We start from the raw sequence: 22,783 nt of genomic DNA on the forward strand, positions 1-22,783 counted from the left end.
CTATTTGCACCGAGTATTCGCAAACAGCAACGGCTATTTATTTTCCGATGGGAACGTGGAAGGTATCGAAAATAGACTTCCACCTTGGTAAATCGAGGAAGGGATGGGAGGTTCGTTCGACTCGGCGACCGGAAATTACAACGGCACTCGGGTGCGCGCGAAAAGACGATGACGGGGGAAAGGGGTGGGCAGGCACTGCCATGAAAAATGAAGCTCGGTTTTAATTCGTACGCTATCGGCTACCACCCATGATTATTTTTCCACTCTCGCCGGCGCGGCGAAACCGTTGTTAAGCGAAACGACGAACCCCCTGGCTCTGCAAAATTTACACACTGCCGGGCGTATCGATCAAGTACACACGGTGCTCGTGAGACAGGCGCCGTGTAAACAAACACGCTGGAGTCGTGACAGGACCGCTGCGATATGGCAAACAAAATTTTCATGCGATGCAAGCCAACCGTCGACGGCGAAGACAGTTTAATTACTTTCCTCTCGCAACGACCGTCACGGACGTGAATTTCTAATCCCGGCCCGGGGGTCGCCCGGTACACAGTCGTTCCAGCGTGGGAGGAATGCCGGCGAAAATCGCGACGCGTTGTCAATCATCTCGATACGGGACCGACAGTCCATCGCCATTTTGAGGAAACCGTAACGCGACCGCCGCAGCTGGTGCTGGCGTCCCAGCGCAAGCTGGTCATTTCTTCCCCGTCGTTTTCGGAAAATTACTCGTCGAAAACTCGTCGTCATGTTAATCCGGATAGAAGTTCGAACTTATCGCTCATCCCCGTCCATTACACCGCGTTATTATCGGAGAAACTGAAAAGCGATTTCGACGTATCCTCTCGACAAAAGATGGCTACTAGTTTTCGTTACGAAGGAAGCACTCGTTGGAAAGAGAGCAATCGCGTATCTGTCGTTTGTAAGTTACATCGATGGAAGTTCAAAGTTGACAATTTCCTTCGTCACGTGGCAATCGCGGTAAACACGATTTCTACAGATGTTTCCAAAGGTAACGCGAAAAGAAGCGTCGTTACATCATCGAGAACAGTTCGACATTGTTTTGCCCATAGTTACGAAACTCCATCGTGCGGGTCGAGCCTGTCGAGCCTGTGGAGCCAGACGTTGTCGAAGAGACTTTTCGAATTCGGAGAGACGGTTGCTGCTTGTATCTCCCCGTCTAAAATGAGCCGTTAATCTTGTTGACGGGACCTAATGAGTACCAGACGAGCCTCTCCCCGCACGAACTATATATTTTTCAAGGCCCGGAAAGTGTCGCTGCTGCCGGCGGAGTTCGAAGGCGGCGAATATTCGCAAACTATTTTTTTTCGTTTACGTAACACAATTCTAATTAAAGAAACGGCGTTTCCGAGAGGTTCGACTAGCTGAATCTATAATACCCCGGCAGAATATCGTGACCGAAAATAAAATGTTTCGAGGAGTTCATGACCAGAACGTCGAGCAATCGAAATCGAAATTGTAATTTCTTATGCAATCGCGAGCGCAGTTTTATCGCCGTATGCACACGGGCAACGCGTTTATTTATAAATAATCGTACGAAATTCAAATATCAAACAGGAGTCCAAAGGTATCATCTTGTCGCGTTCGTTCCACCACAAGTGAAATGTAAACGGTAGAAAGCGGTTATTCCGCTTGCATTTGCATAAACGGGAACACAAAGTTGATTTGAATAAACACTCACCCAGATCCATGGGGTATAGCCAGCTGTTGATGTCCAGGATCAGGTCCATCTTGAAGGACTCGGACTCGCAATGGAGCCTGCTCACTGCATCCCATCATCATCGATCGCCGCGCGCCGTCGTAGAAACCGGAAAAACAAGCAAATGGAAGGACATGATCGTTAGACGGTCGTTTATTTTCAGAAAGATGTCGCCGATAAGGGAAGCGGACTGGCGATTTGGTCGCGTGGTCGAAAAAAGAAAAAAAGAAAAAGAAACGAACGAAACGGAAAAAAAGTGTCGAACGCAGAAGAAGACTGCGAGGGCGTCACGTGGCGCAACATGACTCATAAATCGACGTAAGGTTCCCAATCGCGCGTCTTCGATTGGCAAAGAGAGGGGGAGGGGGGGGGGGATGTGTATATTTTTTTACGAGCCTCGCGAAACGCGACGCAGCCGTGCTACTTGACCGGCTGGCCACCGGCTGCTTGACGTCACTGTCAGTCAGCCAATCGCATTTGATTCGCGATACGAATTTATCGCCGTGCCGACACTCGCGAAACTCACCCACACTCGCAGCACGAGGGCTCGAACGTTCGGAAATGCGCACTCGTTCGTGTACACGGTGACCGAGAAACAACGATCGGGCAGCACGGAACTGAAACGCGGCGACGTCGAAAGCAACGAGAAACAATTTATCGATGGCGGTTCTAAAAAAAAAAAAAAAAAACGGAAAAGCAAAAGCAGATTAATCCGAAGGATAATTTAACAGCCAATTTTCACTGCCGGAAGTAGGAGTACTCGATAACGGATTTAATCACTTAATGGGAACTCCCCAACGCGGCCGAAGCTAACATCGTCGAGATAAATAAATATCGTAGGTCAATCGGTGTGATATATTTAGATGCAGATATTGTGCATTTATAGAATAATAAAAATACAACGCTGCATCGAGAATTCTATCTCTTGTTGCCGGTTTGAAAAATCGATCCGCTAATATTTGAAGTTTGCTTGAATGGGCGCAGCCCGGTAATGACGCATCCGCTGTTCTATGATAATGTATTGCAGAACGATTAACGCCCAACGATCTCTATCCGTGAAACTTTCTGGAGAATATTGCAGGAAATATTTTGTGCATCGATTGCTTTCAACTATGCCACCCTGTATGCAGTAATTTGCACCCGCACTCGTTTACACGCACGTGTCCCAGACAACACACGTAAATTTCCAGTAATCATCGTATCGACTGTTTTTCTCGATTTTCCTTTTGCGCTCGTTCATTCTAGAAACTCGACCGTGCACGGCTCCCAATAAATGAACAAATTCCATCCTCTCCCACTTCCTGTTCGCCTACCCGCCGTTCCATATGGTGATCCAGTACGGGTAACAGAACCATAAATCGTTTAAGTAAAATGTCGCGCGGTTCGAAGGTTCACGATTCAATCGAACCTCGGCACTTTTTCAATAATAAATCGATTACGGAAAAATGATATTACTCGATTCGAAGCACCCGGTTTCGTTACCATCGAATCGATCTTACCGTAAAATTTATTTCTCTTACAATCTTCCAGCGCATTCAGCGTTACACGATTTATCGTTGCCGGATCTCTCGAAGCCTGCGGAATAATACTGTTTGACTTTTTTTTTCCCTGATCGCAAACTAAGATTAGATGGTTTCCGGAGTCATCCGACCTTTTTTTAGAACCGATGACGACGGTCATCGGCGACTGACCGTCGAATTACACAATTCATCCTCGCACGTCCGTCTTTCGCGGCCTGTACCATTGTAATGGAACGGCCGGTCGGATCCTTGTTGTATCGCCGCGTCGATCATCGACAATGGACCCGTCCGCGTGACGCGGCAATTTCGAACGATCGCGGCAAATCGAATTGCCGCGATTTTTCTCCGCGGAACGGGACGACCGTGTAACGCGAGGCGGTAATTCAGACGCCGAGCGTGAAATCACAGGCATCTCCCGCGGAATGGAATTGCATCGCGGGGAAAATGAAATCAGAATATCTGGGCGACGTGCTAGATTTATGGCCGGGAAACAACATTCCCGAGTTCTTCTGGCCTGGAAAAAAATTATCTACACGCTGACCATTCTGAGCGTCTCCCCTGAGTTATCGTCCGGTGTTCCAAGAGTCCCGCCATTTCTGTTCCGAAGCTATCTCTCGCCGGAATACACCGATCAAAAGTTGTTCTACGAGTGTAAAATATTTTGAGTATTCTAAGACTCAAGTTCCAATTGTTTTTGAACCAGGAAGGAGCCATTGAACCGTCCTTTCAAAGAAAATTAGAGTAATCGTGAATTTGTCAGACTTTCATCGAAAGATCACAATTATTAGTTATTCTTGTAGCATGTTTTATTTGTTTTATTGTTGTAGCACTCTCTTTAGTTCTGCTAGGTCTATGACAGTTCGAAAATCAGTCCCGGTTACTATATCGGAAAAATCGATTTTTATGGAATAATTGAAAAGAGGAAAGATTGTTCCTTCGCAAGCACCGTGAAAGGAATCGCGCGCACGTTCGCAGAAATTTTGCGAACGTTGTTTTGCGATCGTTCAACGTATCCATATGGCGAACGCTACGGAGCTATAAAGGCCAAGGGGCGAGACTAATTTGTATGTATCGCATTGCCTACATCGAATTCGCGTGAATTAATGAGGTGTCTCTCGTCGTGACTCAGTATGCTGCCGGCGAAATACGTGCAGCGAGTTTCTTAGCTCGTTTTTCGACTCCTTCGAACAACAAAATTCGACCAATAAAAAAAAGACAATGATGTCTGCTCTCGCACCGTGGTCTCTCGAAACTGAGAAATTACTGTTGATCGCCGCTCGCAGTGCTCCCAAGCGAGCTCCCTGCACTTCGCAGCAAGAATCAATCGCGCGCGCAAATTATTTTCCTCGTCACTTCCCAAAGTGAAGTACGTGCGGACGCTCCGCCTTCGATAAACATTTCTTTCTACCCAGAAGGCATCGAGCTTCCAGAATGGTTGCGCAACGAGAACACGATTATTTCCGTGCTCGTCTCGGATCGATCGAATATAATTCACGAGCCCAAAGTCCACTCGATATCGACCGAATCCGATCGTAATCAGTGCGACGATAAACGAAAACGTAACGAGACAAACGTAGTCGGCTCTCGCCGATCGAAATCGGGAATCGATGTCCGCGGGTTTTCCTCGAAGCCAACGGGGGCCGGAAAGAAGGGGAATAAAAACGAGGGAGATAGACAATGCGGCGCAAATACGCGTCCGCGGCGTGTTGCCGGCATATTTACACGCTTAATTCGCGCTTTCCGGTTGCGCAATCGTTCCTCGAAAATGTAAGAAGAAACGAGGAAGACGAGTCATCGCGCTCGACGAAACTGCGGCGGCGATGAAGAAGAAGAAGAAGAAGAAGAATAAGAAGAAGAAGAAGAAGAAGAAGAGGAAGAAGAAGACGAAAAAATCACGCCGGGAAAGATCGTTATCCGCCGACGAGTCCCGGCGCTCGAACTCAAATAAAAACGGTGCGAGAAAATTTCTGGTGTCGGTTGCGTCTACGTGCATCGTCTCGATCGGCAGTTAATCAGCTGCAGCCTCGGCTGTACAAAATCGTGGTTTCCGGTCGACCGATCGTAAAGAATTCGATGAAACAGGCGAGACAAGAAAAAGCGAGTCGGCGAAGCTGTTTCGATAAACACCATCGGGCAAAAATCTACGAGAGATCCATTCCGTTCGATTACTCACGGCGATCAGATCGGTGCGGGGGTCGATCGGCGAAGACGTTAGTCGAGCCAGTGGTCGTGAAGGTTTCGGCGGCAGCTCCATCTTCTCAGCTGACTTTCTTCGAAACCGTCCTTCCCCGGTTCCTGCATCCCCTCGTCCTCCTCGCCCCTGTTCTCCGTGCTGGTTCTCCATCGATCCAACATTCGTAACAAGTCGATGAATCGGTTCTCGAGCGATCGTACCTCCTCGTCGGTCCGTTCCTCCATGGCTCGGCTGAACGGTTCCAAGAGAATTATTCCAAAGCTTGGAGGCGGCCACCGAGGCAAGATGACGATCAAGGGATCCAGAGGAGAGTGATCACGGATCCCGATGCTGGCACACAGCAGACTGATTCGTTCCTCGTTGCTGACGTTGCTGCCAGCTGCTCGACTACTGTGTGCTCGATGAAGAGAGAGAGCAACGACGACCTTTACGGTCGCCCGGTAGTGCGAGTTCTCCAACGAAACGCACGGAACCTGCCTCCATCCCCCACCAGGCGGCCTCTCGCCCCCTGTGACCCCTACCCCACCGCCCCGTTGATCGCTCTCGCCGCCAGCTACCCTCCTCTGTCGCTCTCCGGCCGATCAGGAAACCTGCCTTCTCCTTCGCTTCCCCCGAAATCCTCCCCACACCGTGTTTTCTCCACCTGTCGCACTCCAGCTCCCTCTGTGTTTTCGTTCCTCTCCCTCCCGACCGGGAAAAGGTCAAGAGGGTGGCTTTCGCTGCTGCTGGTCCTGGCGAGCCTCCCGGTACACCCATGTATCCCGAGATATTTCTCCATCGGCTGTCCTTTGAGAGAGAGAGACGCCACTTCCAAATGGATCTTTTTTTATACGTCCGAATCACGGAAAAGAATCGCCAAGCGTGAGACTCGTTTCTTCGAGATTTTAACCGCTACCGAACAACCGCCATTGCGGGAAGTCCGATGGAGGTATCTTCGACTTTCTCCGCTCAGTTTTGGTTCCGGCAAAATTGCTCGACGACGATCCGCGCGTCCCACTCGGCCATACTTCTCTGCGTGCTCGATGAAACCGCCACAGCTTGGACCGCTCGACGGCGTCCTTCGGCCTGGAGTGGCTGTCGCAGCTCGTCCACCGCAGGATGACAATACTCTTCGTGGACGTCTAATGGTACTTCCCCGACGAATTGCAAGGAACCCGGTCTGCCGACCCTCCCACCCTTTATCCTTCAGCTGCCCTCTCACCTTCACCGCTTCGAGAATACTCCTCTCCGCCCCCTCCGGTCCCTTGAAATTTTCTTGCGCGTGGCCGATGGGGGATGACACATTTCCCGGACGCCGTTTCCGGTTCCGGTATATAGCCTGAGTATATAACCGGGATACCTCGGCCACCAACCATATCGCCGTACCCCGCGTGTCCTCGGTAACCCTCGATCTCCTCCTCGATACCGATACGTGCTGCACTTAGACGCTGGACGAGATGCTGTTTGGGATCCTGCGATTTCAGGGGTTGGCCAAACGTGTACCTCGTGGACGGTGCACGACGTACTGATCCCTCCTGATGTTGCAGCCAGCTGGTTAGACTCGTTAAAGGACACCGAAGAAAACGGGGAGGAAGAAACCAGCTGGAGGAAAAGAGAAGCCAACGGCGACCTTTATGTTCAGCCAGTAGTTCTCCAACGAAACGCACGGGGCCTGGCTCTCTCGCTCTGTCGTTCCGTGTCTCTCCTTCTCCCCCCATCTGCGGTTGCTCTTCAGCTTCTACAACGGCTCTGTCCCTGCCCAACCAGCCCGTTTCGCCGGACCTCCTTGTTCGCTTAACCAGCTTCTATCCCTCTCCCGCAGAACCGCCCACGCTCGATTCATCCCCCTCTACGCTCCCTCACCGCGCCTCTGACCTTGTCTACCTCGGCTCGGGAGCCATTAAGAGAGGGGGTGACAATCCCTGATGCACCCCAGCGAGCAGAAAGGGATGGCAATAGATTTACCCCCACCTCACCTGGGCGGCGCTCGCCAACCCTTTGACCTCCCTATTCTCCTTTCGTCGTTCCTCTCTCTCTCTCTCTCTCTCTCTCTCTCTCTCTCTCACTCACTCTTTCTCCCTCCGTTTCTCTTTGCGACAGGTACACACTCGCTGATACGATGCTTCTTTCCTGTCCCCCAACAGGGTTCTTTGTCAATTCACCAATTCTCCTTTCCTCCCTCCCTCCCTCCCACCCTCTCTCACTCACTCGCTCGCTCGCTCGCTCCGGCTGAGACGCTGCTCGTCTCCGTCGTTTCCTCTCATTCTCCATTCTTCTCCATTTTCTGAGCGATATTTCCTTCTTGCCGCGGAGAGACACAAGGTTATTTCGCATTTCGGCGGCTCGTGTCCACAAACGGCGCTCCCTGTTTCCTTTGGCCGCTCCACTTTTCTAACCCCGTATTTTAACTTCTTCATTAAGGAAGCTCGCGACGACGCCGTTGTTTGCCGGGTTAAATGGAAGCCGTTTACCGAAGCGATATCGAGCAGGCCTTTAGACTTCGGTAATTACCCTCTGTTCGCAATGAGTCGAGACACGTTCGGAAGAAATCCCGCTCACCCGAAACTATAGGACCGCCGCTCAGCCGGTGGCCCTTCTCAAAGAACGTAAAGCCAGACTGAACGGCGGGCTTGCCAGATAATCCAACCGAGAAAGAGGCTACCGTCCACCGAGCCGCCCCCGACAAGGTCGAAAACATCGGGCCGAACCATCGGCCCGCTAAAAACTCCCAATCAATATCAATATCGACTCTCCACTACCCCCGAAGCACCCATGACCAATATCCCGGAGGAAAGAGTTCCCTCCCTGCTGTCCTCGCGCGGCGTACCCTCGACCGAGAGAGGGCGAAGAGGCAGGAAGAGAGGGAGAGGGAGAGTGAGAGAAAGAGCAAAGAACAGAGAAAATGAGAAAGAAAGAAAGACAGGGAAAGGGAAAGAGGGAGATAAAAAAAGATGAACGAGCAGAGAAGAGGAAGAAATTAAGTTTAAAAGAAGAACGCGCAGGCTACGAAAATAAAAAGAAAACCGGTGGAGTGGAGAGGGTAGGAAGGCGAAAGGAGAGGAGCAGGAGGAGGGAAGAGCCTTGACGCGAAAACGTACGGAGGAGGAAGCGAGTGGTCGCGCGAAGAATGCGAGACCGACGAGGACGGAGCCGTTTAGGGATGGAAAGAGGGTTGAGGAGGTCGGTGCGAGGGCTTCCCAACTGCGCAGTGTCGCTATCCGCTATCGACCGGTTCCCAAGCGCTATATAAATACTGGGCACCGGGCTCTCGCCACCCCTGGCGCACACCCGGTCACCCACGCACGTCCCCGTCCACCCTCTCCTTTCTGCTGCTCCACGTCCACCAACACTTGTACGCCTGCAGCGCGATCACCCTCCTCCTGCCTCGCGTAATCCTCTTGCCTCGCGGGTGGCCAGAGGGCGCACCGTACACCAGCGCACAGGGACACAGCCCCGAGCGGAGGGGTGGGAAACCTTGACCTTCAAAAGAGCCACGGAGGGCGAGGGTGGTAGCCGCCACCTCCCGGTGACGCATCTCTCGCCACCCCTCCCAACCCCCTCGATCGGCAGCCCTTTCCTCTCCCCGTCTTTTGCTCGCTTTTTTCCGGTTCTTCCGTGTCGGAGCTTTTAATTCTGCCGTGTGCGGGAAAACGCAGGCTCGCGTACACCCTTTTTCTTCTGGCCCGATAGGGACGACCGCGTCCCTTTTTATTGCTCCGTATGTTTTTACGCTCTTTTCTCTCCCCGTGTTTTCGTTCGACCTCCCCGATTTTCATGGGTTTCACTACTTCCATCTTTCTCGCTCTTCAGGGCGGCCGGACCAATTCTGGGGTTTTGGCTCCATCGATACGTTCGATGTGGAATCGATTCGACGCGGACGCGCGTTTTAATTAGTCCAAGCGAAATTTTGACGGCTTTCGGACTTCCCATCGGTTCGTCCCGTCCGGGATTAGGGGAGTTTGTATTATTGATGGACGTATTAGGGGTACGCGTAGCAGGCTGAATGATTTTTGAACGGGACTTAATTCCCCGTAAGCCGAGCGCGACGATTACGGCAACGCTGCTGCGGTCCTTGTTTCGACGGATTTCACCGTCGAATAATTGACTCGGCACTCCGTTTTCTCGAATTCTTTACGCTACATGGTATGTGTAGCACGAGAACCAGTAATTTGTGACCAATTCTTTATCTGTTATATTAAACGAAATTTGTGTTTCTCTTTGAGGCGAGAGCCTATTGAAGCTTCAAAATGCAAGATTGCTCCATGAGCCGATAATAACGTTATAAGGAGAAAATCTTCAAATCGAAACTAAAATTAATTGCTTTTATTATGTTCCCTATAGAATATCAAATGCAAAGTGTCTAACACATTTTTATACATGTTAACAACTATTTTATACATGTTAATCATTTGTTTAACTCACGAAGAGAAAGTGTCAGTTTCTACTAATTTGAACTTTAAGAAAGCTTATAAAGAACTGATTGAAAGAGTGACAGACACCGGACTTTTCATTCATATGAAAGTTTGCATTATTGTTAACGTGTACATGTAACTTTTAACTGTAAATTACCTGCGAATGTGAATTCTGTGTGGATTTTAACAAGAATACATTATAACAAGTACATATTCGCAGTAGTAGAGCGTTGCGATTGCGGCCGGACTGAAACTTCCGATTTTTCACACATTATTCTTCAAATTTTAATGTATAAAATTTCCTAGACAAAATAATTGAAGCCATTTCGACTTTCTTTAACCTTTAAATGCACGATTTTTTGTTTTCAATTTCTATTTTTCAAACTTTACTAAAAAATGAGTGTATACTAAGGAAAAAATAAAGAAAAAAATTACATCTTTAGGAAAATATTTTTAATTACAGAATTATCGTATGTTGTCAAACGATTTGGCAACATTTGGTAACATTTGGTTACAGTGTACCAGACAGCAACACGATGCATTTAAGGGTTAATATTAATATATATTTTTGACTTTATAACATTATAACCGGTGCCTAGACGAATTTAACGACCCAAATACCATGACCTTAAAAACCTTGTAACAACGATAGAACAATTTTGGACACAAATTACCGCTTCCCGGACTACCGTGCGCTATTGGTACATCGTCGTCGGGTAATCGTAATCTTCGCGCGTTCGAGTTACGACGAGTTCGCTCGAGCCGGTTAACAGTGTACTTAATCCTATCGCGAAATCGCTTTGGAATTTCATATTCATATGCTCGGAGATCCTTGAATTTAAGTGTACCATCAAGTCTGCATCAGCTTACGCCGCATAATATTTACGTTCGCGGCAAGATAAGTCGCTTAATCTATATCTTTATTAGTCACGTGGAATTACTTTCGTACGCGAGCTCGAGCATTCTGGAATTACTGGTCTTGCGGGCTAAACAAAAACAAAAACAAAAAAAAGAGTATAATCACGCAGGAGAGGTATGCTGAAAAGCTGGGTCAGAGAAGACCCGGAGATCGTATCGGTGTAGAGTACACTGTAATGTTACGGATCGGTGGTCAAATGTAACGCGTAGCGTTAATTGAGCGACAAATATGCGTTTATATGCGTAATAATGCGCATTCTTCGGTGAAAATTAGCTTCCGAGCAGGATACCTATCAAGAGCTAAGCAAAATGGATGCGTTCGCGTCCGCAAGATCGAACGTTTCGTGTTTTGTCGTTCCATTAGCCGAGATTGCACATGCGACCGAGAACGAAGTCGTTTTCGAAAAGACAGGAAAGTTTTCTCAAGGTCCAATAGCGACGAATCGCGTGAAATATGAATTTCTATCTCAGCCTCGTTTCTCGCTTGCGCAGGGTCGCGATCGATGATACAGGATGATTGAGAATGAGGAACGCGGGCGATAGAAAGATCGAAGGCTCGGCGAGGCTTCCTACACCGCGGTGAATTTCAAAACGAAATTTTTTTTTAGGAGAGATTAATATTCCAATAGATCTAGTAGAATTTGAATTTCGTTTCTCCCCCGCATAATCGATCGTTTATTTATTCGTTCCGTGTGAACAATAAAGCGATCAATTTTTTGAAAACAACGCAGCGTCAAGTTATCAGGAACGGACATCTCCGGCATGTCTTGCTGTACAATTAAATCGTAAATCTTCGTTCTTGTTACTTTAAACGTCATAGATCCCAAAAAATTAATCACTTTGTCACTCACACGAAACGAATAAGCAAACAATATAGTACAACAGAAGAAAAGCAAAGCTATCGTGCGATACATCGCTGTTAAGCGATTGCTAAAATCGAGATTAACCCTTTGCACTCGAAGCTATTTTAACTGTAAATCTAAAATAATTTTTCTGGCTTATACTATATTCATTTTATATGACAAAGTGCATCTTATGCATATGAGATTGACTCTTGTGACTCACGCAACAGTTACGCTCTCTTAACAATTTTTTAAATGTAATCTTTGTTAATATTAAAATTATCTTAGAACGTGATATAACAAATTTTAATGATGCCTCAGAGTCACCACTCGAGTGCAAAGGGTCAAAACCGCCTGAACTAATGGGCCGATCCACTAGTTCGGCGGATTCTGTTAAAAATCTTCGTGCCGACTTCAAACTAGCTATCGCACACAAAGTTGAAGATCAGTCCGATTCAGCGGAGTGAACTGCAGCCACCGCAGGTAGCATCAGCCGCGAATCGATATCTCGGCTTTAAATGAGCGGACATATTCTTGAAATACGCATTAATAAACCCGAGAAGAGCCAGCTTGTCTGTGATCGATTTAATAAAACAACCAGCCGCGCAGCGCAATGGATCGAACGCTCGTCAGCCGAATCGGCGATCAGCGAAGCCACTCTCGTCGAGTCGAAGGTCGCGCGGCACGTAACGAATCGCGTCGTACCTCCTCCAGGGTCGATTCGAATCGCAGCCCTCGCCGCCAAGGACGCTCCAAAGTTTTTTTAATTAGAGCCACGACTTCCGCCGATAATTAAATATTAATGGCAAGGGAAAAAGAAACACACGAAAAGGTGAACGAGACTGGTCTAGGAGTGGAATTCCTCAATAAAAATCTCTCGAGCCGGCCTCCCGCAGCACCTGTCGGCGCACAAACTCTTCATTTGAAGTTTTAATAAAGCTCGATGGACCAGCCGGGGGGGAGAATTGAAAGAATCTTTTGCCGCGAAGGTTCACAGACTCCCATAATTGCCACTAGACGGTCCGTTTACATCGGTGGAGCTTGACGCGCGTAACAGGGTATACAGGGTGTCTCAAAAATGTCTCGCAATCTGGAGATGGAAGGTTCCTGAGATCATTCGAAGTAACTTTTTCCTCAGCGAAAATACAAACCGTGGCTTTGCTTGCGAGTTATTAACGAAAATCAGTGACCAATGAGATGCGAGATCAGTTGGCGCGAGACGGCCGAGCCAATGAGCGGAACCGGGCTTCGTGCGCTGAGCCGCCGCGCGGCAGCCGTGCTCGCCTCTTATTGGTCACTGTTTTTCGTTAATAACTCGTAAACGAAGCCGCGGATTGCATTTTCGCTAAGGAAAAAGTTACTTCGAATGACATCAGTAATCCCGCATTTCCGGATTGCGAGACATTTTCGGGACACCCTTGTATATTACGCGATCGGGAAAACGAATACGTACGATGTTATCATGGGAAACTCAGCGCGGGTTACAAAAATCCGTATAAATCGACCAGAGAGGTTTTTTGCGCTGGCACGTAATTTCGAAAGCAAAAACTGAGCCGGACGGGCGGCTGCCGATGGCGGAAATATTCAGCGGTCGGCCGCGCGGCGCAGCGTCGAACACGTCGAACTTGGAGAGCGTGTGCGGTGCGGAGACACTCGAAAAATATTTCTACAGGCAAATCTGCCGACCGAAAACGGAGCGCAGACCACGTCGTTAATACCTCATCGAGGGACCATCGGTATGAATAATCCCATGGCGCTTGAAAGTTCGCTGCAGACCGCGAGTTCGCATAAATCTCTTGTCGGTGAAACCGAAAGGCGTGCATGAAAATAAATTCGTCCGCTGGACAGGCCCAACCATTCGGAGTAAAAGATACAAAGAGACCGGAATCGACGAAACGAGATAGAGATAGAGAGAGAGAGAGAGAGAGAGAGAGAGAGAGAGAGAGAGAGAGAGAGAGAAGGAAAGAGAAGGAAAGAGATAGATGGAGACGTAGATAGAGAGAGGCGAAGAGAAAGACAGAGTGCGAAAAGAGAGGACCGAAACGTTCGTTAACGTTTTTTCCCCGATTCCACCGCCGCCCCGCGGAGTCCACTGAGACAAAGGGGTACCCTGAGAGAGGATGTAGCAAGGGTGAACACGACGATGGGCGTTCCAATGTCACGGTATTTCGAAGCGTTGCGCAATCCCCCCGTTTTCGTGCGATCCCGTTACCGCCGCCGCCGCCGCCGCCGCCGTCGTCGTCGCCGCTGCCTCTTCTTCTTCCACGGTTTGTCAGCTGGTCTCAAGGTCGGCTGGTAAACCAGACCGGTCCGCCGAAGCTAACTTCTACGGAGACCCGGACCCTCAAGCGTCAAACACTCTCAGATTAGAAGAACGATCTGCGAGCGCCTACCGAAACGAGTTCTTCGTCGTGAAGGACTCCGATCCGAATATCTTTCGGCTTCGGTATTTCGTTTCATCCGTGCACAACCTCTTCCACCAAACGGATTTTCTAAGCCTGCTTTCTACAAATATTTTTGCTGTCTAGAATATTGTTTAGTCAAAGATGGAAGGGATTTTGGAGAACCGACCCTTTCGAACATAAAAATCTACGATCGTTTGTCATTGGTTTAATCTATTATTTAATATTTAATTGAATTTTATTTATTTAGCACGATACCCTTTTAATTTTTCCCCTAAACTTCAACATAATAATAACAATAACGATTATAGTAATAGAATAATAATAGAAATGAAAATGAAAACAATATGATTATATAGTTGATTATTTAAATTTATTAGACTTATTAACTTTATTAATGTTGTTTATTGGGAGCCAAGGAAGATGAACCACTTTCTACTTTTTAATGTTGCTATCTTCAGTTAAAATGTTTGTGTGTTCAGCATAGGTGTTACTTGGAAAGCTTTGAAGTATTTAGAGTCTAAATTTTAGACTGGAACAATTGTTATGTCGCGCTCCAAAAAATTGTACATTATCAAATTCATTTATATTTGAAATGAAATAAGAACATTGAAATAAGTACAACCGTTGTACAAGTCACAAGACTCAATCTCAGGAACACTAATAATAAAGTAATAAACACTAATAAATTCGGTAATAAACTGAAACAACAGATTCAAGTAACAGAACAATTTTATATTTTTACGTGAGCGTATTTTCAACATAAAATACACCTAATGTCATAATCTCACACTACAAAAATTGCTGATAATTTAATCTTGAGAGTTGATTGTAATATTCTACCTATATAATAATAAATAGAAATATGCACGAAATGCATTAAATCGTATATGTATAATATAATGAAAATACTGTAACTCAGAAAAAACTATTTTGAATTTCGAATTAAATCAGCTACAAATGCGAAAGGTTCATTTGTCTACTTCAAGGCACAGTGTAAAATCGTTGAATAAAACGATCAAGATGACTAATTTCAAATTAGAAGAATCGAGCCGCAAAAAAAAAATTACGTAACGCGTGATTAATCGATTCGAGCTACGAATGCCCGGTAAATACCTTCCAAATGCCCGCACGTTTACTATAATATTAATGGACGCTTCCCATTCTCTGATAGCTGATTCAGGCGGTGTCACGCGAAAAACGCGGAGAACGTTTTAATTACGACTCGGCCAGATATAAACTGGCCATCAAGAACTGAAACGGCGGAACTGTTGTGGAGTTCGGAAGAAATTAATTTCGAGACTGTCCGGCTCTGGTAATATTCCGCGGACCGAGCCGCCGCGTCGGTAACCAGACGTTATTAACTTCTCTGCGCTCTGCTCTTGGAAAAACCGCGCGAGAGAACGGCTGTTCGGTTGGTCGAAACGTTTAGTTAATTTGCTCGGGCCGCTTGTTTTTTCTTCTCTTTTCGTTTCAAGTGGCCCACGCAACCGACGTATCCCTTTTTGCCTTGTTCCAGGGAATTAATTGTTCGGTAACGGCGGGATTCTTGAAAGTGGCACCGTTTCAACTGGCGAACATGCTCGCGCGCGACGACGTACGAGAGAAATGATTATGGTTGACGAGACGGCGCGGCGAGATCCGCAGAAAAAAATTTCATTAGAACCCGGCGGAATTATAGAGAGCTGTCGCGGGAAACGATAAGCGTTTCATTTGTCCGGCTGTCAAAGGGCTTTGCGGTCGAATAGGTGCTCGGACCATGGCCAAACTTTTGGGGACGCTGATCCAGCATAAATCTCGCCATTGCCGGTTCAGAAACAAACATAGCCAGCGAATGCCGTGAAAAATTGCCTGGTTATTATTTGGCGATCCCAGTTTTGCGTGGTATTTTTGGAATGAATGCTTTCATGCAGAAAAATTCATGTATTGTCTACAGAAGTAAAAAGAAAAACATTTAACATTCTCCTTTTTAAATATTTCTAAATATTTATAATCACAAGGTCACATCTTACATGTGAAAATATAATGGAAATTTCATTTCGCATAGCGAGCTTTTATAATACTCAACCGAGTCCTGTTTTACTCCGAGACATTTCGTTTCCAGCAAGAAAAACGGCAACGCTCGATGGATTTTCAATTCAAGGAAATTCGAAAAGGTCTCAAATGGATGAAATCTTGTACACCCGGTAGATAGCAACGCAGCCACGTCCGCTTGTTAGTCGAACAATATTTCTCCACCGGAAATATTTACGAACCATCCTAATAAACGTTGCCATACGTATCGTAGGGGATTAATTATTTTCGGGATTTACCGTACCAACCGCCTCACCCCCTCCTCGCCCTTGTCACAATCGAGCGCATCAGGTTAACTATCGATTATCGTGTTCCCGTGCAGCGTCGGTTATACTCGTAATTTCACTCGGCCATTACTTTCTGCCAATCGAAACGCGATCAGAACCGGTTCTTAAATCACGAATCATTACTAGGTGTTGTTCCTGTCTTCGATTGTAACATCCGTCGTTCCGCACGAACGTGTACCACGAGGTTTTATTTCGATGGTCGGTTTTACGTCGATCCAAACATCAGAAAACTAACTTGTCGGAATCTGTTGATTTTTTAGTAAATATTCTAGCTGATGAGTCAGCACTAAATGCATCACTTGACATACCTAAAATTACGCTTATCAAAAACGAAAAAATATTACAAATACAATTTTTGTAAATCTCATCTATGGAATGTGAAATCGAATCGACAAAAAATTCAATAATCAAGCGAAGTAATGATTAAACATGGTGTTAAGTATAGCGTGTTAAAGATTCATAAAGTAATTATTAATAATTTATACGGGTGATAAATATTTGTCACAAGAAAGAAAAGAAGTGAAAAAAAGAATTTTGTATAGCCGTCGCGCGAGTGGGATAGAAATAAAGCTGAAAATATAGATGTAATGACGGAGTACAAAAGGTAAGAAGGTAAGAAGAAGTGTGGTGTATGTAACGAATATATAGTGGAAATAATAAATGTGTATAATACAAGAAATGTAATGAATGAAAGATTATCAGACATACAAGTAATGCCGTTGTCAAAAGAAAAAGAAAAGAGGAAGATTAATGAAAAAATTATATTCAATAAATAACGGGTGTAATAAGAAGAGACCACGGATTTCATATTAAAACTGTTTCGACGAAACGCCGAGCAATGAAGGGATATTAGAAGAATTTCAGAATATTATTATTATTACTTTTTTTCTTTACGATTGACCCAAACAAATTTTATTTGACTTGAAAGTCCACGGTCCCCAAGTAATCAGGCTAACAACTAATGGAGCATCTAACGAAACAGGCAATAGATCAAAGAATCCGAAACTAACCGAACGGGCAACAGTTGCGTTTCAAAGTATCTCCGTAGCTCGGACCGAAAAGGAAAAAACCGGTCGGTGCGCAAAGGCAGCCAGCAGCCAGGCCAACCACCGGCTCTATACGGTTGCCAGAAACGTCCGCCTTCCGAGGATTAATTAATCGGGCGTGATTCGACGGGCGCCGATAGAGCAGCGCGCCGATCCGTTCCTATAGCCTCTATGCCCCGGTAGTCTGTAGCAAAGAGTATGTCAATAACAGAACATCGGCTGCCCTAAAGGAGAACACGCGCGTTGGTTAACAATGACGGTGAGCTGACTAGCTTTGAGCGGCTGGTCTGCTCGCGCGTCTCGATCAGAAAGGTCAAAAGATCGTCTGGGGCATTATGGTGTTACGGTGAAGTCTCTCTCTCTCTCTCTCTCTCTCTATATATATATATATATATATATATATATACAGGGTGTCCCAAAATTATGGTACTTCCGGGAAATGAGAGGTTCCTAAGCTTATTTGAAGTAACTTCTTCCTCAGCGAAAATGCAATCCGCGGCTTTGTTTACGAGTTATTAACGAAAAACAGTGACCAATAGGAGGTGAGCTTGGCTGGCGCGCGACGGCCGAACCAACGGGCGCATGGAGCTCGATTCCGCTCATTGGCTCTGTCACCTAGCGCCGAGCGAACTCGCCCCTCATTGGTCAATAATTTTCATAATTTCATAATTCGTTAATGATGCTTCGGAGAAAATTTTTGTTAAGGAGAAAGTTGCTTCAAATCACCTCAGGAATATACACCCTGTGTATATGCGCACATAGAGGGGGAGGGAGAGAGAGAGAGAGGGAGAGAGAGCGCGAACAACACGAGGTAACGCGTCGGGCGATGCTGCATTTTCATTGGAAACGCGGTCGGAGAGTCGAACCAAAACGATTTCTCGCGGAAATGTGCATCAGAGGTGTGCAGGAAAATTTTTGCTCGCTGTACACCCATGTCACCGGACATGGCGAATTTATCCGGTGCGCGTGCACTAGCACCGAGATAAGTAGAAACGGTGCGAAATGATCAGACATGGCGACAACGCGCGTCATATACGGTCGTGGACAAATTGTATGGATGTGGACGCTTTTAAAACGGAATAACTTCTTCATAATTCTTTTATATGTTAGAGACACTGGTTCGCTAGACCCAATGGCCAAATAAATTTTTGCCAACATTGTAGTTAGTTGGGATAACAACAAAAAGAATAAAATTGTATTTTTTAAATATTTTTATCTGGACCTAAAATAAAAAATTTAATCGATGCGTTTCTCAGATCTCAGTAATCTATACGTATACTGTCGAAAGTTGTGAAATACTGCGATTTTCGCAATCTTTGCGTGTTTGTAGCTTGTAACAAGGTTAATCAATTCCAACGAAATTTTCATCGTGCATGTAAGTTACCGAGACGTAAAAAGTGCATTGTTTAAATTTTCTGGTGAGATAATAAAATAAATCAAGAGTATAAAAATATGCTGAGATAAAAATTTGGAAAAATGTGATATTTTCATATTTCTTGTCATTCCATACAATTGTAATGTATGTAAAAATATTGTTATTCATTGACCAGCAAATTAGCCCTCTACCATCTCAAAAAAGAATTGAAGTAGTCTGATCCAATTTTAGAGAAATTATTTCGTTTGAAAAGGTGCCCACGTATATTTGTCCACGACTGTACGTTCAAATCCGTGTCACACGTTTCTACGTGGCGAGCATGAACGTTCACGAAATAGTCTACTGCAGATTTTTTCGGGGAAAAAAACTTGTTTCTATGTTGCCGTCGTGTCTTGCAAATTGTGGTAAAACCTGCGCTGCTATAATATAAAGTAATATAAAGAAATATTACGCGATGATACATAGTAATATATAAGTAGTAATACAGAAATATACAGTAATAATTATAGCAATAAATTTAATAATAAATATAATATATAATATGGTAATAAATATAATAATATACACATAGCCAAATTCGTAAGGCAGAATAAAATTTCATTGTATAACATGAAAATCAAACGGTTGACAACGTTTCAACATTTAAGTTATACAACTCGTATAAATAATTAGTTAAACCACTAACTGGTGTGTTATCCAATGGATCCACCGCAGGTGAATTTTTGTGAAACTGAGAAGGCAAGGCACAAAACAGTATTTCATTTCGTTTCGTTACAGGAGAATAAGTAGCCCTGCTTAACACTCGCACGGTCGGTCGGGTATTAGTAACCGTTTATGAAACTCACGTTAACGACCGGTCGGGTATTACTAGCCGTTTATGAAACTTACGTTGACGGACGGTCGGGTATTAATACCTGTTTGGAGCGCACAGCGAATTTTAATTGCTCGCAGCTTCTAATTACGTAAATATGTATGGAAATTCGAGCTAAGAGGAAGGAGCCGGACGTCGTTTTAAGGATTCATTACAGAATGTAAACGGAAGATCGAAAAGCGCTCGATGAATCACAAAAAGAATAATCGTGAATCGGCACACGTGCGTTTACGTGGCCCGAACAGCGCACGCAGAACCGGCTGCTTGATTTACGCTTATTCCCCTAATCGCGTTAACGGGGACACCTAGGCGACTGCCGCCGTCCTCCTCGTACCCAGATCAGGGGGATACAACCCGCTAACTACGCAATTTTCTTCAACACCCCCCCTCCCCGTCTGCTGATTTTGCGTCGCAGTTCGCGTGCAACACGCCGCGCAACGGAACTGCGAACCCAACGTCGCGTCACGGAAACGTTAATTCGGAAAATGAGATGCATGGTTCCTTACGAACATGGAAACGGAATAATTGCTTTGGTCCACGAGAGCGAGTTTGTTAGCTAACCTCTAAAACTTTAAAAAAATTTATTTACGATCCTTCAAATAGACTTGTCAAATATGATCATTCCTTGGTATGAAATTTTTGGAAGTAATTGAGAATATCCTAGTTCTAGTCTACGTGGACAATTTTCTAAGAAATAAACTAAAAATAATGCCTATTCGTGGCTGACTGTATCTATTCACTGTATTGTTTTTAATGAAAACCTCAATTTTATTCTGTATTGTTTGCTTAGTTTTTTCACTTCTTATTGTACCAGGAATACCGGAACACCGTGTGTATTTAGCAAAAAGTCAAATAAATAAGATAAGCATACAATGAAATGGAAAAAAAGTCAAAGTTCTTTATCGTATCTCACTGACCTTCCGCGACGAAATAAGACTGTTATTACCGAAGACCTATCATAAAACTATACGACTTTTGTAATAAACTTTTTAATAACGCCAGGAATATTCGAAGTGATAACGGGTTGGGTGCGGAAAACGTGACGGGATTAAATGAAAAGAACTAATAGCGTTAAGTACGCGTAATACCCAAATGGGAACCATGGCAGTTTATGAGTTAACTGGGCAATTTTCTCGAAGCCTACACCCACGCAGTCGAAGAGAGATAAAAACAATCTGATCCAGGTTTCATCGCAGCTAAACTGAGAAACTTTTAATTTGTATGAATGCCGGTATTTTTCCGGATATTCAAATTAAAAAATTCGTTGCTAATTGTGAATGATATAGCCAGTCGATGTTTTAACGACGTATCGACTTTCGGATGGCGAAATGTCTGATAGCCAAATGAGAGAAAGAACTGGGTCATTTCCGATGCGTGATAAATTTTATTCCTTATTTTATTACGGCTGTAAAATGTGGGAATAAAAATACTATAATATTGTATTAATTTGATAACGTAAACAATATACACTCGCAGTGTGAGGCATATTGATAATTTTTCAGATGGAATAACTTTTTTGAAACTGGTCCGACTTAGTTTGCTAGGGAATAAGTAAATAATAATTCTTTTTTACATCGTATTCGAATCATTTAGCCCAATTTTAAAAAAGTTATATCGTTTTAAAAGGTAACCGAATAACTTGTTTTAGCCACTGTAAATTTCAGAATATAAAATGTTCATCGATCGTGTCCGCAATATGGGGTATTTTTATTACCAACTGTACATCTCAGCCGCAGAAAGTTGGCACTATTTTTATGACCAGCCTTTTGGTAACCACGGCCAATTGTAATTCGATATCTTTTTTACTTTCTCGACAAATATTTTGTCATAACTAAATTAATGAAATTACAAATCGAAACGTTAAACATCGAATAAAACAGTGAAAACCTGCCGGTTGGAAACATGTTCAACGGCGTTGTAACAGGAAAGATCGATCGCCTGATGCGATCGGGGCATGATTTCATCATGCGCACCGGTGTCGCTCATATCATTGTGCGAACTGCTTTAAAACGTTTTCACGTTTCCGAAAGGGTATTCAACTGTCCGATAAGACTCGATAAAATGTGTCGCATTAGCATTTTTACGTGGCTTCGTCGACAGAACTCGGCTTCGCCATGCTTCAAATTCGTGCGATTCATCACAATACCGTTATCCGGTGTGTCGCCATTTCTATTCTACAAATACTTTCACCCACACGTACGCGTTACCAGAAAACGGCAAAATCGAATAATCCAAAAATTCAATAAAGCCGAAATACAATGTCACGGATTTCCAAAAATCATGCTACATTCTCATACCAACCAAAAATCTGCTAAACTATCGGCGTAGAAAATCTCGGCAATTTTCGAAGCAAGATCTCGTCCGTGAATCGATACAGCGATTGAGAGTAACCGTTAACCTCGAACCTGGTTCGCCGCGAAGCGAGCAAATACCTCGCGCGATTTCGAGTCCCATCCGGCATCGTTTCGCGCGAAAAAATACCAAGTTTCCTACCTCGTGGCCTGGGTCCATCGATTTCGGAAATCTGTAGAAACACGTTCTCCACCCTTCCAGCTGGATTCTGTGTTCCGGAATCCCGGGGTTTTCACGCACACACGCACGCAGACGCGGCACGACCGCCACGGCGACGCAGTGCTGCCAAAGAGGCGGCCTACCGTCGTTCGAACAGTCTCGAAAATGCAGCGCGGGCCCTGCGGCGGACATCGTCGACGAGAGATCGATCGGGATCGCGATGGAGGAGCGACGGAACGGTATACAGCGAAGCGGAGGAACGCAGAAAAAGCTGGCTCCCGATTCGCGGTCGCGAGAAGGTTGCCGGCTGCCGCCTTGGCACTGACAGTGGCCCTCGCGCCTAGCAACACCGAACGCCACCAAACTGTCGACTCGCCGTAGGCAGCCGGCACCGCCACACCGTGCCCCCCTTTTTCATCCGCGTGTCCCTCTCCTGCTCTCCACGTTTCTTTCTCGGCCGAGTCGTTCCTCCGTAACTCTGTCCCGCTTCCACCGACCGTTCCATTCCTCCGCTCTGCGTCCCTCCTGTGTGACCATTTGCTTCTTTGTTATCTACCTTCGTTCCTGTTCTTATTCCTTCGCCTCTCCCTTCCGTTTCGAGCCGCATGTTCACGGGACTCGGAACGCTTCGTCCCG

General features: G+C 45.5%; 1 protein-coding gene across 3 annotated transcripts in view; it reads right to left on the reverse strand.

The window, feature by feature from the left end:
• Positions 1-22,783, reverse strand: part of Rpb8 (DNA-directed RNA polymerases I, II, and III subunit Rpb8) — an 89,675-nt gene that overhangs the window by 53,177 nt on the left and 13,715 nt on the right. Inside the window, exons 1-2 of one of the 3 annotated variants that reach the window (XM_076527896.1) lie at positions 22,130-22,518; positions 1,700-1,783 (exon numbers count right to left, since the gene is read on the reverse strand). In XM_076527896.1, coding sequence (XP_076384011.1) covers positions 1,700-1,748 — 49 coding nt within the window. In that variant the 5' untranslated portion in view covers positions 1,749-1,783; positions 22,130-22,518. Of the gene's footprint in view, positions 1-1,699; positions 1,784-5,410; positions 5,916-22,129; positions 22,519-22,783 lie in introns of those variants that run through there. The other 2 variants (XM_076527897.1, XM_033481360.2) reach the window with 2 other exon arrangements.

Source organism: Megalopta genalis, unplaced genomic scaffold (assembly GCF_051020955.1).
Source record: "Megalopta genalis isolate 19385.01 unplaced genomic scaffold, iyMegGena1_principal scaffold0050, whole genome shotgun sequence".
NCBI lineage: Eukaryota > Metazoa > Arthropoda > Insecta > Hymenoptera > Halictidae > Megalopta > Megalopta genalis.